General features: G+C 45.8%; 1 protein-coding gene across 1 annotated transcript in view; it reads right to left on the bottom strand.

Moving 5' to 3' along the window:
• The window catches only part of IQCK (IQ motif containing K), a 95,609-nt gene that overhangs the window by 60,036 nt on the left and 16,962 nt on the right, over nucleotides 1-18,611 (bottom strand). The window contains exons 3-6 of the mRNA XM_060260500.1: nucleotides 17,752-17,890; nucleotides 16,422-16,519; nucleotides 7,337-7,389; nucleotides 7,130-7,207 (exon numbers count right to left, since the gene is read on the bottom strand). Coding sequence (XP_060116483.1) covers nucleotides 7,130-7,207; nucleotides 7,337-7,389; nucleotides 16,422-16,519; nucleotides 17,752-17,890 — 368 coding nt within the window. The remainder of the gene's footprint in view (nucleotides 1-7,129; nucleotides 7,208-7,336; nucleotides 7,390-16,421; nucleotides 16,520-17,751; nucleotides 17,891-18,611) is intronic.

The following is an 18,611-nucleotide window of genomic DNA, read 5'->3' as shown; positions in this document are numbered from 1 at the left end:
TCTGGCAAGTACTTGGATGGGAGACCTCCTTGGAATACCAGCAGTCAGGAGGGCAGGGGCAGGCTCTATTCAGCCACCTCCCTGAATATCCTCCAGGTCCCTAGTAGGGGTCAGTCACCAGCAGTCGCTATAACTTCCAGATGCGTGTGTGTACACACACACATACACACACATACACACACACAATTAAAAAAGAGAAAGAAACAAACCCTTGAGTGTGCAGTAACCTTTTGGGGAAAGGATCCTGGAAATGATTCTGCCAGTTATGTTGCGGATAGTTGTTTTTACTTATTTGCTGTTTAGAATGTATTTTTCACAACTGCTGAGAGCCAGCGCAGTGTAGTGGTCAGAGTGTCAGACAAGGATCTAAGAGACCCAGGTCCAGACCCTACTCTGCTGTGGAAGCACGCTCAGTGACCTTGGTCCGGTCACACGCCCTTAGCCTAACCAGCCTCACGGGGGTTTTGTGAGAATAAAATAGAGAAGAGAATAATGCAAGCCATTTTGGATCCCCATCAGACCAAAGGCAGAATATGAATGAAGTAAATTTTATAATGCATGGCAACTCTGTGGTTTGGCAGGTAGGATGTGAATCTTCTAAGGAAAAAAAATATCACATTAATTAAGAAGTATTTGAAACAAAATGGCTACACCTGCTTATTCATAGGAGCCTTGTTTATTTTAAAGGGTGCCCCAAAGGAAGCCTGTATCCAATTTTCAGACTTGTCACCCTGATATTGGGAGCTAGACAGAAGCAACAGCCCTAGCGGAGAGTTTAACATGAATGCTTATGGCACAACTGGGGTAGAGGCAGAGTCCTGAAATATTGCTACGCCTGTAGAAACGTCATCGTGCATTGTGAGCGAAGAAAAAAACCAGTCACCCGTGCAAAATTAGCCCGATTGGCCAGCTGAGAACTGACAGTGGTGTCAACTATAAAGGCAGCTCAGACAGCAGACTTTGGGAAATTTGAATATGAAAAGAAAAAGAGGGGGAGGAGGAATTGCGCCATATATACCGCTGTATACATTTCCTGGCAAAAAATAAAAGAGAGTGTATGACAGTGGGGTGGGGGGGTTGGGGGAAGACTGGCAATTTGTTATTAGAACAAAGGAGCAAACATCAGCTCCAGCAGAATTCATGCAGACAGGAGCAGGGAGTACCTGCTTGAGAGTTCAGGGGGCTGGGAAGGAACAGCTACCCAACAGAGACTTCCAGTGGATTTCATACTGCGTAACCCTAGTCAAAACAGCTCATGCACCAGCTGGCTGTGGGCAGATGGCACAGGAAACATCACCAATGCAAAAATGTACGCTATTTCCTTTTTCTCCTTCGGCAACGCTGCAGGTGAATCCAAAACAGGCTGTTAATGTATCTTCATATCGTGCAACGCTACTCGGGTTACATTCTCCTGCCCATCTGATCTTTGCAAAGCATTCTGGCTGCATTTAGTTCTGTCCTTGTAGAACACACATTTAACCCTTTCTAGCTGCAGACCATAAACTGGGTCTCTGCTGAATACTGGCCAGTTTTAAAAATGGCATGCCATCTTTGTACCCCTTCCCATACAAACCTCCGAGGCAGCTCATGTTAAATTAAATAATTATTAAACAATTAAATCAAGCAATCGAATCATTACCATGAACTAGCCCTCCTTCTCTCCAGAGGTTCCTCTGAAACACGACCACGGGGCCTCCTCTTGCCTCCTCTACCCTCCTTATAGCTCCCATCATCACCCAAATCAGCTCCAGGAATCACTGGCAGCCTGCAGGAGTTACAGATGGGGAAGGGCCTTCACCTCCCCTGGGCCACAGACTGAACCAAAACTCCACCAGCTGCTGCCTCTTCCTCTCTGCTGGGCTCCCTGTAGGTTGGCTAGCCTACACATGAAATGGGTCTTTCTCAACTCAGTGGCTCCCACTGCCGGTTTTTAAAACTGCTGCTGGCCTGGTGGCAGTGTTCCCAATCCAGAGGAAACCCTGGTGGGTTGGATTTAGCTCCGAGGATAACAGTTCCCTTCCCAGGTGTGCAATACTGAATCAGCACAGAAAGTTTCAGTCCAGTTCTGTGACTTAGCCAAGGAATCAATAGAGAAGCCCAGAGTTGGAAGGGGCCACACAGACCATCTAGTCCAGCCCCCTGCTCCATGCTGGATCAGCCTATAGCATCTCCGACAAAGAATCATCCAGCTGTGTTTTGAAGACTGAAGAAGAAGACGACAACATTGGATTTATATTCCGCCCTCCACTCAAGAGTCTCAGAGCGGCTCACAATCTCCTTTATCTCCCTCCCCCACAACAGACACCCTGTGAGGTGGGTGGGGCTGGAGAGGACTCTCACAGCAGCTGCCCTTCCAAGGACAAAGTCTCAGAGTGGCCTACAATCTCCTTTACCTTCCTCCCCCACAACAGACACCCTGTGAGGTGGGTGGAGCTGAGGGGGCTCTCACAGCAGCTGCCCTTTCAAGGACAACCTCTGCCAGGGCTGTGGCTGACCCAAGGCCATACTAGCAGGTGCAAGTGAAGGAGTGGGGAATCAAACCCGGTTCTCCCAGATAAGAGTCCGCACACTTAACCACTACACCAAACTGGCTCTGTTCCTCTCTGCTGGGGCTCCCTGTAGGTTGGCTAAACAAGATGAAATGACTGTCAATGAAGGGGAGCTCACCACATTCCTAGGCAGCTGGTTCCACCTCTGAACTACTCTGACTGTAAAAAATTTTTTCCTAATATCCAGCTGGTACCATTCTGCTTGTAATTTGAGCCCATTGCTTCGGGTCCTATTCTTGGCTGCCAAGTGGAACAGCTCCTTGCCCTCCTCTAAATGACAGCCTTTCAAATATTTAAAGAGAGTAATCATGTCCCCCCTCGATCTCCTCTTCTCCAGACTGAACATTCCCAAGGCCCTCAGCCTTTCCTCATAGGGCTATTCCTCCAGAGCTAGTAATGGAAACAAGTAGGCTACACCAGGGGTGGCCAACGGTAGCTCTCCAGATGTTTTTTGCCTAAACTCCCATCAGCCCCAGCCAGCATGGCCAATGGCTGGGGCTGATGGGAGTTGTAAGCAAAAAACATCTGGAGAGCTACCGTTGGACACCCCTGGGCTACACCATAGGCAAGGAGTTTGGATGCCCATTCAGAGTAGAGGGTTATTCCTAGTTGAGACCATTAATTTCCGCGAAAATAGGCATCTACTTTACAGTTAATCAATGGAGGAGAAGTGAAGCCACTCTTGGGGAAAGTAATGGCTCATCACTTTATGCACCTTTAAAGATCAAATTAAATACTCATTAAATGGTGAGCCATTACTTCCCCCAAGAGTGACTTACCTTCCCTTCCATTATATTAACTGTTAAATAGACGCCTGTCTTCAATTATATGAATAATGCAGATAGGGTAATGGAATTGTCACCAGCCCATCTATGAAATGTTAATGACTTTTTCAAGCTTCCTGCTTTAATCTAGCTGGTGCTGAAATCAAATCGATCATACAAAAAAATGGATAAATCATCATTTTCATTTTGAGAGACCAAAGTTTCAAAACATCTACAAGGCAACATTTCTGTTTAGTTCTGTTTTGGGAAGAAGGCTGTTTTTCTTTTATAAGTTAGGCCAAAAACTTAGAAAGGAACAGACCACATGCCCTGCAGCATCCTTTTTCCACAACAGCAGCCATTTCTGAGTAAATGTGGAGAGGATCAAGTACACAAAGTATTATCTGGAACCATGCTTGCAAAGGCGGGCAACAATCACTCTCCAATTGAAAATGTATTTAAAACGAGCAATCTCATACACAGCAAAAGACAGCTATTTATTGTTAAGTTCCTTGCCATTATCTGTATCTGTTTGATGTCACCTGAGAAATGTATGCTTAGACTGCTGGGGAAACCAAAGTTAACAGCCTACCTCCTGGGAGATGGGAAACCACTTGGCACTCAAGGCCACAGCTTCTATCTTAGGATGTCTTGTAGCATGCTCAGTAGTGAGTGTGTGTGTGATTTGTGGCCACTAAGTTTAAACTGTCTTTGCGCCCTAAATTCAGGCGTGCTTATAACGGCCCCTGCAAGAGTACATAACCAGTGCCTGTTTTGTTGTATGCCAGTTTTGACACTGATTGCGTGTCAGCGTTACTGTACCCTGCCTTACATTAAATGCTTATCCAAAAACATGGAGAGTCATGATTATTGAAGGAGAACTGGGAACTTGACAGATATTAGGAAAAAATGTTTTTACAGTCAGAGTTGTTTGACACTCAAAATCAGCTGCCTAGGAAGTTGGTGAGCTCCCCCTCCCTGGCAGTTTTGAAGCAGAGGCTGGACAAACCCTTGTGAGGGATGCTCCAGGATGATCCTGCACTGAGCAGGGGGTTGGACTAGATGTCCTAAATGGCCCCTCCCAACTCTGTGATTCTATGAATTCATACAAGCATTCTCTGAAATAAAGTAAATTTTACAGTTCCCTGAAGGCCAATAAGGCACCTTTAAGGGTGAAAGTGTTCCATAACTGCGGGACAGTCACATAAATAAGTCACAGCAAACCATGCCACTCTAAGGCTGTGGTCAGATGACAAGCTTAGTGCATATTGGTTGCACCTTTAATTTGATCCTGATTTTTTTGTGCTGGAGAATTTTGACTAAACATCCACCCTTAACCTGTTGCTCCATGTGCTCACTCCGTGGTTGATTGTTCCGATTACTGCTGTGTGGTAGTCATGGTGCAGGTGGGCAGTGGGCATCCTTTTTGTTTTGCAACATCTCCCCAGGGTCTCAAGCTGAGGTCTTTCAGATCACCTACATGACCCTTTCGACTGAAGATGCAGGTACAGTGTGCTCTGCTCCCACGGTGCTCACCTTCTCCTGATCCATGTGTAGATCAGCCTATAAAGGCTCCTCCAGATTGCTAGCTATTGGGGTCAAGTGACTTCCTAGAGAACTGCCGTCATTTTGCACTATGTCGCTGCAAGACCCACAGAACGGTTTATTTATTTCTCAAATTTATATCCCGCCTTCCCCGCCGAAGCAGGCTCAGGGTGGCTAACAACATTCAACTAAAACAATAAAACAGTAAGCAACAATTTAACATTTTAACAATAATTAGTACCGATTAAATAGGCAAGAGCTGATGGCCTAGTGCAGAGAAGCCTCCACAAAGGGCAGCTGAGGGCCATTGTGGAGTCTTCAGACAAGGATTTACTGTGGATGTCCCCTCAGAACTCCCAGGCCTACCCCAATCACTGCACAAAAACAAATGACATGCCTTTACAGGACCCCATGGTCCCTCAGGCTTACCAGTGCCCCAGGAACTGTGTCCCTGCTTTGTCCTTTGCCTCTCAGCAGCCTTCTTTCCAAGTGACTGTAGTTCAGATGAGCCCACATGTATAAAACAGCTTTATGTGTAAAAATAGTTCCAGGAGAGAAAATATTTTTTTCACAGCACCGTGTACAAAAATTCACAAGTAAATTCTACACAGATCAAATGTCAGATGATGCCCCTTGGCAACACAGCGCCTATTCCCTAGCTAGGTTCAATGTGCTACCATCTGCCATACTTCTTGGAAGATTCCATAAAACTCCCTATGCTACCTCTGCATTTAGGCAGGAAAAATCCAACGCCTAGTTATTGGATGGGGGAGACTTGTCATAGCAGTAGTATGTGCGAAAAGGATCTAGGGGTCTTAGTGGACCATATGCTGAACATGAGTCAACAGTGTGATGCAGTGGCTAAAAAGGCAAATGCAATTTTGGGCTGTATCAACAGAGGTATAGTGTCCAGATCACATGAAGTGATGGTATCGCTTTACTCTGCTCTGGTTAGACCTCACCTGGAGTATTGTGTTCCGTTTTGGGCACCACATACAGACAAGCTAGAATGGGTCCAGAGGAGATTGATGAAGATGGTGAGGGGTCTGGAGACCAAGTCCTATGAAGAAAGGTTGAAGGAGTTGGGCATGTTTAGACTGGATGGAGGCGGCTGAAAGGTGATATGATCACCATCTTCAAGTACTTAAGGGCTGTCATATAGAGGAGGGTGTGGAATTGTTTTCTGTGACCCCAGAAGGTAGAACCATAACTAATGGGTTGAAATTAAACCAAAAGAGTTTTCGTCTCAACATTAGGAAGAACTTCCTGACCATTAGAGCAATTCCTTAGTGGAACAGACTCCCTTGGGAGGTGGTGGGCTCTCCTTCCTTGGAGGTTTTTAAACAGAGGGTAGATGGCCATCTGACAGCAATGAAGATCCTGTGAATTTAGGGGGAGGTCTTTGTGAGTTTCCTGCATTGTGCAGGGGGTTGGACTAGATGACCTCGGAGGTCACTTCCAACTCTATGATCCTGTAATAGATTGTGCACTTGTGCATGTCCAGAGATAGAAACTTTAGAACATGTGTTCTTAAACTGTACTTTTTACTCTGACCTGTGCTCCATACTCATTGACCCCTGTTTGAGTGAACAAACAGCGAAGCCCAACAAATATAAAATTGTCTTCCTGTTGTCAACTCGGAACCAACTGGTAATTGAAACTGCTGCAGATTTTTTATATCTAGCATCTAGGAGGCGCTTAATGTATTTGCAAATTGCCATTTGATGGATGGATTGGTTCCCAGATGTTCGATATAATTCCAATAAAGATTATTGAATTGAAATGTTAGATGATCACTTAAAAATTCAGAGTAAGAATGCTGATGTTTGATCAAATAACTGCCCTTGACTTTCACACTGCAATCGCAAAACAGAAAAAGAGCACCATTTGCTGTTTTAAAACACTTTGGAGGAATGATTTCTTACCAATGCAGCCCCAGAAAGGAAAATTTTCAAACTGTTGTGCTAATAAACACTGTGTGTTCATTAGCATAAAGATATTCATAATAACAGCAGGCAATTTAAAATCCCCTGTTCTTCAGAATAATGAAACGTTTAGCGCTCTCCAGTCCAATTTCTGCACAAATTAATCTAGGACAAAATGACTTGAATCTAGGTAGCTACCAAATTAGCATGTGTGTCTGAGATGCTTTGTTACACATGAATAATAAAAGGAAATCAAAAGGGGCAATTGTGTTGCATTTCTATCTACATCTGGTGGAAAGGAGGAGGAGAAAGGGGAAAGCCAGTCTGAAACTGCAGAAATACTTACTGGTCCCTCAGCCAGTCCTTCACAAAAGGGATCTCGAAGAATTCTACAAACGGCTCATCTTTCCTCTTTGGGTTGTGACTGATAATTTCACCATACATTAAAAGGAGATATTGTTTAAAATTTACATAAAGCATGGAAGCCTCAATTTCTATAAACAACAAATGCATTATAATGAATGTTAAACATTTACAACGGTGAACAACTTACTTGTACAACCATTCAGTCAAGAAATCAAGAGCGATAAATTTTGTCCTTTTTCTCTAGAAGACAGAAGGTGACCATAAATATGAGACAAATTGCTGGGGATCACTGAGTTAATCTACATCAGCAAGACAAAGAGAGCTTCGGTCTGATAATAGCTTACAGCTCAATGTAGACCCTACTAAACCATGATTAAGTAGGCTGAACTGCTGATTATATTTTCACTCCTAACCTTCCTTGAAAGATAGATCCAGGTGAGCAGCTGTGTTGGTCTGAAGCAGTAGAACAAAGCAAGAGTCCAGTTGCACCTTTAAGACCAGCAAAGTTTTATTCAGAATGTAAGCTTTTGTGTGCTCTAAGCACACTTCATCAGACAATAGGATGGAATGGCACGCAGTCCTAAATATAGAGAAAGTGGGCAGTGAGTTAGTATGCAGAGTCATGGAAATGTTTTTTTAGCAGATTAAAAGAATCACAAGTTGGGGTCTGGTGTTTGTTAGACCCCAACTTGTGATTCTTTAAATCTGCTAAAAAAACATTTAGAGAGCCAGTTTGGTGTAGTGGTTAAGTGCGTGGACTCTTATCAAACCGGGTTTGATTCCCCACTCCTCCACTTGCACCTGCTGGCATGGCCTCGGGTCAGCCATAGCTCTGGCAGAGGTTGTCCTTGAAAGGGCAGCTGCTGTGAGAGCCCTCTCCAGCCCCACCCACCTCACAGGGTGTATGTTGTGGGGGAGGAAGGGAAAGGAGATTGTAGGCCGTTCTGAGGCTCTGTCCTTGAAAGGGCAGCTGCTGTGAGAGCCCTCTCCAGCCCCACCCACCTCACAGGGTGTCTGTTGTGGGTGAGGAAGGGAAAGGAGATTGTGAGCCACTCTGAGACTCTGTCCCTGAAAGGGCAGCTGCTGTGAGAGCCCTCTCCAGCCCCACCCACCTCACAGGGTGTATGTTGTGGGGGAGGAAGGGAAAGGAGATTGTAGGCCGTTCTGAGGCTCTGTCCTTGAAAGGGCAGCTGCTGTGAGAGCCCTCTCCAGCCCCACCCACCTCACAGGGTGTCTGTTGTGGGGGAGGAAGGTAAAGGAGATTGTAGGCCGCTCTGAGACTCTGTCCTTGAAAGGGCAGCTGCTGTGAGAGCCCTCTCCAGTCCCACCCACCTCACAGGGTGTCTGTTGTGGGGGAGGAAGGTAAAGGAGATTGTGAGCCGCTCTGAGACTCTGAGTGGAGGGCGGAATATAAATCCAATGTTTTCTTCTTCTTCTTCTTAAAGGTGCCACTTGGCTCTTGCTTTGTTCTTCCGCCAAAGAGAGGAGGGTAGTTACAGTGTCCTCAATTCTGCCCTCAGAACAATTCCGTAAGGCAGGCTACGCTGACTGAAAGCAAGTGGCACCTTCCACTGTACACTGGCAGGTCATCAGTGAATACCCAACAGCAATGGCTTGAGGTCACCATAGTTGCTTGACAGAAACGGGGTTTCAGGGTAGCTGTTCTGATCAGGGAGATGTGCAGTTCATTCCTAGGCACCCTTAGAAGCCAATCCCACTGAGTTCAGTGGAACTTAGCATTAGCATAAAGACATCTGAGAAGAGAGCTTTGTTACGGCTGAACCCATATAACATGTAGCTTTGCTCCTACAGTTGCAGTCCTATGTAAACTTAGGGAAGAGTCAATCTGCAAGGGTGAAGGGAAGGGGGGAAAGGAAGTACTTAATTACTGCTTTCCCAAGATTCCCTCATTCCCCAGATTAAGCCAACTTTTCACCCTGCCAATATTCTAGATCCAGGTTTACATTTCAAAAGCGAGTCTGAAAACCCAGGGGATAAAAGCTGCCTGTGGGGGTGGGACTCTTAGTGGGAAAATGACAGGAGGAAGAAGGGCTAAGCTATCCTTTCCCTCCTGTGCTTTCTCCAGTACAAACCACCACCTCCTCCAAACCACCTCCTACAAGGGATGGAGGGGACTTCTAATACACACAGCAGTAATGCAATGTGGTTGGCCCCAAAGATGTATGGTATAACTGCTCCAAATCCAGACCTACAAATTTGCCCTATAAAGACCTTGGATTGGACTAATTAGTCATTTGACATAAGCATTCAAATTGACACAGATGTTCAAAACTACAGAAATTAGTATGAGCTGTTGTCGTATACTCTCCTGGATCTCAACAGAAGATGCTTCCCCAAATAATGGCAACAATAACTGAGAAAGAGGGGGACAGGACCTCCTAGAAGAGCTACCAACTAGCACAATCCATTGTGTGTTCCACTGAGTGACAACTAGAACCCAGGTCTCTTCAGTCTAAAGCCAGCACTCTGTCTACTACACCACACTGGTTTTATCTTGGGTGCAATTCCACTAAAACCTGGGAAAGTCTACACTAGGAATCAAACTGGGTTATGTGCTGTTTTAGGCTCTGCCAGAGTTTCTAAGCAGGGGGAAAGTGAGCCAGCCTGCCTTTGGCACAGCTGTCTTGTGCTGAGCAAACCCGGATGTACACAGGAAACCTCTGTACAATATGTATTGTTAGACAACAGATGGGTTTCAAGTTATTTTTCACAATGCAAATAATTTCCCATTCTGTATCACATTTGTTTGATGCCCTTGGAGACAACAGTGTGCAAAATTCTGCTAGCATCTTGATGAATTGCTTTTTTTTTTAAAGGGTCACTAAGAGTTACAGCCTTATTTCCCTCTTCTTTGCAAACTATACGTGAACACTCAGGCTATTTAGCAGAAGGCAATGCACAAGCAGCAGTAGTACCAGACATATGGCTCATCCCCCCAATTCTGATCCCAAGTAAGTAGCGACAGTACAGAATAGGCCTGCTGCCTCCATCTTTCAGGTCATGCTCCATTCACCCATCTGGTTCATCACTGGTGCAACAGAAAAGGAGGTGGGCAGAGACAGGGACCGATTTCCCAGTCACCTTACGCCGCTCTCACGTTCCTCTTCTCAGCAAGGCTTCCTTCCAATTTCACACTATCTGCCCCGGGGCTGCAAGTAACGTCGGCGTTTTCGCACAGCAAACAGAAACTGGTTTTTAGCTGCGCGAAAATGCTGACGTTACTTGCAGCCCCGGGGCAGATAGTGTGGAATTGGAAGGAAGCCTTGCTGAGAAGAGGAACGTGAGGGCTGCGTAAGATGAGTGGGAAATCAGTGAGAGTCAAAAGACTATAAACTTTCATTACGTTACGTATATCTCTGGTTTAGATAACCCAACATGGTTACCTAATTTAGTGAAGATAATTACCCTTATTTGAATTTGAGCTTTTAAAAAAACCCAACTTTTGTTTCTTCCAGCAAGTAAAGAGTAAATTTTTTGAATTATATTCCTTTTGTTCTTTTAATTATTTTCTCTTGTACTACCGAGGAGATATTTACAATTTTATAATTTTCCAAACTAATAACTAGCAACCTTTCTAGGTAACCTTATTTTTTATTTTACAATAACATGTTTGTAAACCTCCAGCCATTGGTTCTATATCAATACTCTACCATTTTTAATTACTGCAATTGTTATTGCATTATTACATTTTAAACTGAATAAAATATTATTTAAGAAAAGACCGTAAACAACCAAATGGATTAAACTCATTTCAAGACCATAGCAAGCTCAAATGAATCTTTTTAACTCAAGTTTGATAGCATGTAGGTTTTCTGCACCCTAGATGAGGAGGAGGAAGAGAGGGGCATGGTTCACTGGTCCAGTTCGTGCCGGGCATACATCAAGCCTCAGGTACAATCCCCAACAACCTCCTTTTAAAGGGGCTAAGCTAACAGGTCTGGAAATAGATCTAGATGGGTCGCCATGTTGATATGAAGCAGCAAACAAAGTCTGAGTCCAGTGCTATGCAGGGCCCGCCCGTCCGCTAGGCAGGCCTAAGCAGCTGCCTAGGGTGTGGGACGGGGAAGGGTCCTCCCACCTGCCCCTGCCTCCAGAGCGATTCATATTGCCCTGGAGAAGAGGCCCCCTGGGAGCCTGGAAGAGGCCACGTGCTGTCCGGCCTCTTCTGCGGTGCCTGCCCCACCCTGACGCCTTCTGCTGGCCCCATGTGGCCAAAGGCAGAGGACGGGGAAGTGCATGCGCTGCCATGTCACTCCAGCCTCCGCTTCTGGAAGCCAGAGCGACTGCGCTGCAATGCATGCCCTCCCTGCCTTCTGCCTTTGCCCACACAGTGCCCTATGGTCACTCCTGGTGATATATTGAAGATTAACAAAGTTTTATTCAAGGAATGAGCTTTTGCATGCACACACACTTCCTCAGATACAATGAGATAGAATTGACCAGTCCATACATATAAGGAAGAGTCTGTGGCTCAGTGATAGAGCATCTGCCTGGCAGGCAGAAGAAGAAGAAGAAGATATTGGATTTATATCCCGCCCTCCACTCCAAAGAGTCTCAGAGCGGCTCACAATCTCCTTTACCTTCCTCCCCCACAACAGACACCCTGTGAGGTGGGTGGGGCTGGAGAGGGCTCTCACAGCAGCTGCCCTTTCAAGGACAACCTCTGCCAGAGCTATGGCTGACCCAAGGCCATGCTAGCAGGTGCAAGTGGAGGAGTGGGGAATCAAACCCGGTTCTCCCAGATAAGAGTCCACACACTTAACTACTACACCAAACTGGCTCTCCAGATCCCAGGTCCAATCCCTGGCATCCCCAGTTAAGATCCAGGTAGTAGTTGATATGACAGACTTCCACCTTTAGAACCTGGATGTCATGGGTGCTGGGGACCCTGCAGAAGAAGCTGAGCCTGCAGAAGAAACTGTGCCCCTGCCACCTGCACCAGTGCCCCTGCCTCCTGCTGGAGAAGATCCAAGCCCCCCTGCCTCGCCCTCTCGTGTGGCTCGTGTGCATGACCGCCTTCGTCAGGACCTCAGGGATCGGAGGAGGGTGGCACGCTCACGAGCAAGACGCTCCCTGAGCCCTGAGTTTTGAAAGGATTCTGGCCCTTCTGGAGTGAGGATGCTTGAGTCTCAGCAGGATCCTGGCTGCCTCTCTGAGCCAGCAATTAGCCCAAATGGGCAACAGCCAGCAGAGGGCTATATAGCTGTGGGCTTTGGGAGAAGGCTTTGTGGAAGCAACTAGTCACTTACCTGACGTTCTAGCACCCACTTTGGCTTTTGACTTTGGCTTCTGGACCCCCTGACTTTGGCTTTGACTTCTGGACCCCCTGACTTTGGCTTCTGAACCTCTGACCTGCGATACCTGGACTGTGATTCGGTTTCGGCGCCTTGGACCCTCTTTGCTCACCGGCTACAGACCTTGGACTGCCCCTGGACTTTGCCTGGCCCGGCCCCAGCCCGTGACACTGGACAACAGCTGCCACTCACAGCAGACAATAATGATCACAGTGGACAAGTTATCTGATTCAGTATAAGGCAGTAAAAGAGTGATCTCTGCTCAAGACTTTGAACAGCTGCTGCCAATTAAAGTAGATAATACTGAGGTAGATGACCAGTGATCTCATAAGATAGTTTCCTTTCCCCACCCCTCCCACCCCCTTTTTTTTGCAATGATGTCGAAGATTAGTGGTTGCAGGATGTCTCTCACAATAACTGTTCTCCTGTAAAAAGCCCCACCTACACTGTTATGGGCTGTTGCCAGTTCTGCCTTCAGTGATGGGAGAGACAAATGAAAGGTCTTTCTCCATCTTGCTTAAAGGTCAACAGTTCCTGCAGGGTTCTCTGACTGGCTGCTAAAGGAGACTGGCTTATCTGTCCTACAATTCAGTTAATGCTGCCTTCCGTACTCACTTCAGAGCATGACTGCTGACAGCGCCCTTGGGCAAATGGGAAAGGCTCAGTGGAAGAACCTCTGCTTTGCATCAGGAGGTCCAACCCCCAGCATCTTCTGCAGTGGGTGATGTGAAAGACCTCCACCCGGTACCCTGCAGAGCCACTGCCAGTATGAGAGCAATTCCTCACACCACCCTGGGCTTCTGCTCTCCCCAGCTCAAGCGATCAATTCCGCAGCAGTTGCTGTGCAGGCACATTTTGATTCGCAAATCTCCTCGCGGTTTGTTTTTTGGAGAGCAAGAAACCATGGGGGAAACTGGAGTGAGCTGTGGATCAAAATGCACCCGTGCAGCAACTGCTGGGGAACTGATCACTTGAGCTGGGGAAAGCAGAAGCCTGGGGGCGGAGCAATTGCTAGTGAGGAATCAGTCTGACTGTGCACCGCTGATCTGAATCAGTCTAAAGCATCTTCACATGTGGAAGAAAAGTAAAATGAAGGGGGGAGGTTTCAGTGAAACCGTGTTTGTTTTGTGTATCATTCAGTATCTTACCTAACGAGACTCCACTGACCTACAGATGTTTCTGCCCCCTGCATATGAAGAGAATGCCTATAATCTGGACCATGGCCTATTGAGAAGAGACCATCAAACAACCTCCTTGATACACACGCACACACAACCCTAACACGCTGAACCTTTAAGCCAGATTTTATGGGTTGTAAGCAGAGTGGTAAAGCTGCAGTACTGCAGTCCAAGCTCTCTGCTCACATTCGATCCCACCGGAAGCTGGCTTCAGGTAGCCTTCCATCCTTCCAAGGTGGGTAAAATGAGGACCCAGCTTGCTGGGGGGAAAGTGTAGATGATTGGGGAAGGCGATGGCAACCACCCCGTAAAAAGTCTGCTGTGAAAACATCGTGACGTGACGTGACCCCAGAGTCAGAAACAACTGGTGCTTGCACAGGGGGACTACCTTTGCTTTTTTAAAAAGGCTATTTGGCAAGTCATGCTTGGTTGAATAGTGGTGCATAAGTATAGCAAATAAACAGGGGTATTTCATAAAACAATAACATTTGAGATCACTTTGCAGAACATACAAAGCTGTGATATTGGACTGCTGTAGTAGTCATTAAGTGGCAGGTGTCACTTGGAACTGCATTTCAAATACAGAATACTCCTAAACACTCTGATGATTACTGCTTAGAAATGTTGCTTTTAAAGGGGAAGGAGGGGGAGGTGAACATACCATTAATAGCTATGTTTTAACTATGTTAAGTTAGAGAGGAAACAAACAAACAAAATAGCAACTAAAAGAAATACAACAGCAATGAAGACTTAATAAGGCTTGCTTCTAAGAAACCCACCATCAAACCTATGGGGATCCATTATTTCAATTAGAGAGCAGTTGGCCCAAGGCCAATCAGCACACTTCTTGACAAAGTGGGGATTTAAAGTTGGATCTTCATGATCCTAGTCCAACTATGCTGTGCTTGCTCTCCAGTGTTCTGTTTCCAGCACTGGCTAACCAGATGTCTCTGAGAAACTCAAAATCTCCACACACATTGTCCCCCCCCCACATTGTCCGGCCTGCCAGTTAAGACCCTCTTCTGAAGACCTGTTTCCTGTGCCTCTGTCAGTGGCCACCTGAGACAAGGCTTTCATCACCTTCAGAATGCCTTCGCACATGAGGCTCACCTGATACCTACCCTACTTTTCTTTAGGGAGCAAAATGCACAGCTTTTTGCCCAGCTCTTTAACTATGGGGCTTTCATCTCTTTTTAAAGTCTTAAGGTCTTCTAGCCCGAACAGTGTATTATATAGGCTGAATGTGCATGTCATGTTATCTTTTTTCTGTGCCCTGGCCAGTTTAAATAGCTGAGTTTGTTTTCAATGCCCTTGTTGTTTTTCTAATAGCTGCGTTTCAATGGCTTTATTGTTTTCACTATAAACTGTCTTGAGCAGGTTGCCAGAGAGGCAACAGATAAACATTCTAAATAAATAAATACCATAATAATTAAAAACATTGGCCATTCCTTGGTCTATTACTCAGGGACATCCCTCCCTTTGAAGGTTTCATTAACTGTGAGTGTTACACCTCTGACAGGTGTTGGGTAGCAAAGAAGAAGAAGATGATGATATTGGATTTATATCCTGCCCTCCACTCCGAAGAGGCTCACAATCTCCTTTATCTTCCTCCCCCACAACAGACACCCTGTGAGGTGGGTGGAGCTGAGAGGACTCTCACAGCAGCTGCCCTTTCAAGGACAGAGTCTCAGAGCGGCTCACAATCTCCTTTACCTTCCTCCCCCACAACAGACACCCTGTGAGGTGGGTGGGGCTGGAGAAGGCTCTCACAGCAGCTGCCCTTTCAAGGACAGAGTCTCAGAACAGCCTGCAATCTCCTTTACCTTCCTCCCCCACAACAGACACCCTGTGAGGTGGGTGGGGCTGAGAGGGCTCTCACAGCAGCTGCCCTTTCAAGGACAGAGTCTCAGAATGGCCTACAATCTCCTTTACCTTCTTCCCCCACAACAGACACACTGTGAGGTGGGTGGAGCTGAGAGGGCTCTCACAGCAACTACCCTTTCAAGGACAGAGTCTCAGAGCAGCTCACAATCTCCTTTACCTTCCTCCCCCACAACAGACACCCTGTGAGGTGGGTGGGGCTGGAGAGGGCTCTCAGAGCAGCTGCCCTTTCAAGGACAACCTCTGCCAGAGGTATGGCTGACCCAAGGCCATGCTAGTAGGTGCAAGTGGAGGAGTGGGGAATCAAACCCGGTTCTCCCAGATAAGAGTCCACACACGTAACCACTACAGCAAACTGGATCTCATAAAGGGTCAGAGATAAAAGCAGAAGGGAATGTGAAAACAGGAGGAAGAGACTGACAGAGAGCTTGGGAAACAAAGCTGAGCAAGGAGGCTGCAGCAGAGGACAAGGAGAAAACAGGGCTGAGTTGGAAAGAAGAAGTAAGGAGCAAAGAGGAGAATGAAGGTGGGGCCAGCCATCAGTCCTAGTAACTAAGGATACAGTAGGGTGACAGATAAGGAGACCCATTTTCCAAAAGGCAGAGGGGCATTAGAATGAGGAGTGGTAAATCTAGTAAATCTAGTAAAAAAAAAGAAAGCATTCCAAGGGTATGGGGTGTCCAGGCTGATGTGTTCTGGGTGCTCTATAACCCCTTTAGGGACAGCACTGCCCCAATTACTTAAAATGTACACTTTGGACCAGATGGTTTCAGAATAAATGCACAAGAAAAGCTCTGGTTTAGCACAGCATATAAAAATATTTGTGTCTGTTTTCCTGAAAGAGAATTGCCAAGCTGAAGATTATTTCAGAAGTAACAGCTAAAAATTAATAACTGACCTCAAAACATTTTTCCTTCTTAGCCTGATGCAACAGTTCTGTCATTCCTGGGAGAAGGACTGGAAATATAAAATGTTCTAAAAATTCTCTTGGAGAGCCTGGGCAACAAATGAACAAAGCATTTTTGTTTGCTGGAAGAGTCAGATCTATTCTGGACACATGCATTTCCCGATTTAAGCCAATTTGGTATGCAAAACATATAGATATTTGGGATCCGTTATTTATTTGAACTTTAAATCCCTCACCTCCTGACCTGGATAGCCCAGGTTAGTCTAGTCTCATTTATTTATTTATATCAAATTTATATCCTGCACTCCCCTATTGGGCTCAGGGCAGCTAACAACAACAAATTAAACCACATAAACATTAAAAACAAGATACATAATAAAATCATTCATACAATTTACAGTCCTAAAACCAAGATGTACATTTCTAATTTCTCTGATGTTCTTGTTTCAGTATAAAATTCCGTGGGATTGTCGGTACTCATCAGATTTTGGAAGCTAAGCAGGGTGAGCCCTGGTCAGTATTTGGATGGGAGGCTGCTAGAGAAGCCCATGATGAAGAGGCAAGCCACCTGTGACTAACAGGGCCACCATAAGTCGGCTGAGACTTGACGGCACTCTGCACCACCTATCTCAAAAGGGCAGGGTGATTGTAAATGTAATATTAATGCAAGAGCCCCGTGGCACAGAATGGTAAAGCTGCAGTACTGCAGTCGGAGCCCTCTGCTCACGACCTGAGTTCGATCCCAGCGGAAGCTGGTTCAGGTAGCTGGCTCCAGGTTGACTCAGCCTTCCAGCCTTCCGAGGTCAGTCAAATGAGTACCCAGCTTGCTGGGGGGGGGAGGGGAAGTGTAGATGATTGGGGAAGGCAATGGCAAACCACCCCGTAAAAAGTCTGCTGTGAAAACGTTGTGAAAGCAATGTCACCCCAGACTAGAAAACGACTGGTGCTTTACCTTTTTATTAACAACACACAAAAAACCAACCTGTCCATTTAGACACTCCTGCTCATCACAACCTTTGTACAACATGCCAGGGGAAAGGGGATTCACAAACAGCAGGACTTTTTTTGAGCAGGAACACAGTTCCGGCTGGCTTGGTGTCAGGGGTGTGGCCTAATATGCAAATGAGTTCCTACTGAGCTTTTTCTACAAAAAAAGCCCTACATAAATGTGTACTGCTGCTGGTCTGCCCTTGAGGTTCTAATATGAAGTATGGATGATTACTGATGACCTTTGCAGCAGATGTGGACAATGGGTTTAACTTTGTTTGCTTCTTGAAATGTGATATGCTAATTAAAGAGTGCCATATGTGTTCTTACTTACATGTCTTCAGACAGGGGAGTTCGGGTGACTGTGGTAGCACAAGGGGAGGAGGGGGCTCTGAAGGAACCACGTCCTCAGCCACTGCCAATTCACCTTCATCTACATGAAGAGGTACCAGAGTTCTATCATCCAGAGGAGCCTGGGTAAAATGAAAGTGAACAACATCAGGACCCAGGCTAGGTTTTTGTTTGTTTGTTTGTTTGTTTGTTTTGGGGGGGAGCCAATCTAAAACCTCTATACCCTAGTTGCTTAGCAAGTATTCCGAGGGTCACAAAAACTGTGGAAGACTACAGAAACCATTTCTTATTATTCTCATTCCCAAAATAATCCCCATTGTTCTTTAGAAGTCAAGAACTGACTTATAAAAGAGCTATCTTTCTTCAACCTTATTATTTTACTCAGTGGATCCTTTGGGACTTTGAAAAGCGACTGAAGGAAGGCAGAAAATGACAGCTAAATAAATGAACGACCCTCCAATGTACACAGTGCAAGTGCCTGCTAGTTTCTCCCAAGAGAGATTATCAATTGAAGCCTATTTTTTTTGTGCGTGACTGAAAACAACACTGCTGAAACATATTTAGGAAATGGCTTAAAGACACAAATGGCAGAATAGCAGAGGAGCTTTTGTGCATTAGATAAAACTTTCAAGACCATCACAGATCACTGAATTAGTGTAGAACTCCCCGATTTTGCCACATGAAGTTTTCGCAGGCAACAGATGCTTGAAATGGTCTTCTGGATTTGTGATTCCACTGTACAAGAATTTATGGGCTCTTCTTGCATTTGTGACAACAGGTGAAAATAACCCATGTTAAAAAACAAAAACCCAACAAGATGTAGGTCTCCTTTTCCTGCTCTCC

The sequence above is a fragment of the Heteronotia binoei genome, chromosome 20, assembly GCF_032191835.1.
Source record: "Heteronotia binoei isolate CCM8104 ecotype False Entrance Well chromosome 20, APGP_CSIRO_Hbin_v1, whole genome shotgun sequence".
In the NCBI taxonomy this organism is placed as follows: Eukaryota; Metazoa; Chordata; class Lepidosauria; order Squamata; family Gekkonidae; genus Heteronotia; species Heteronotia binoei.
This window is presented reverse-complemented; position numbering and strand designations above follow the sequence as displayed.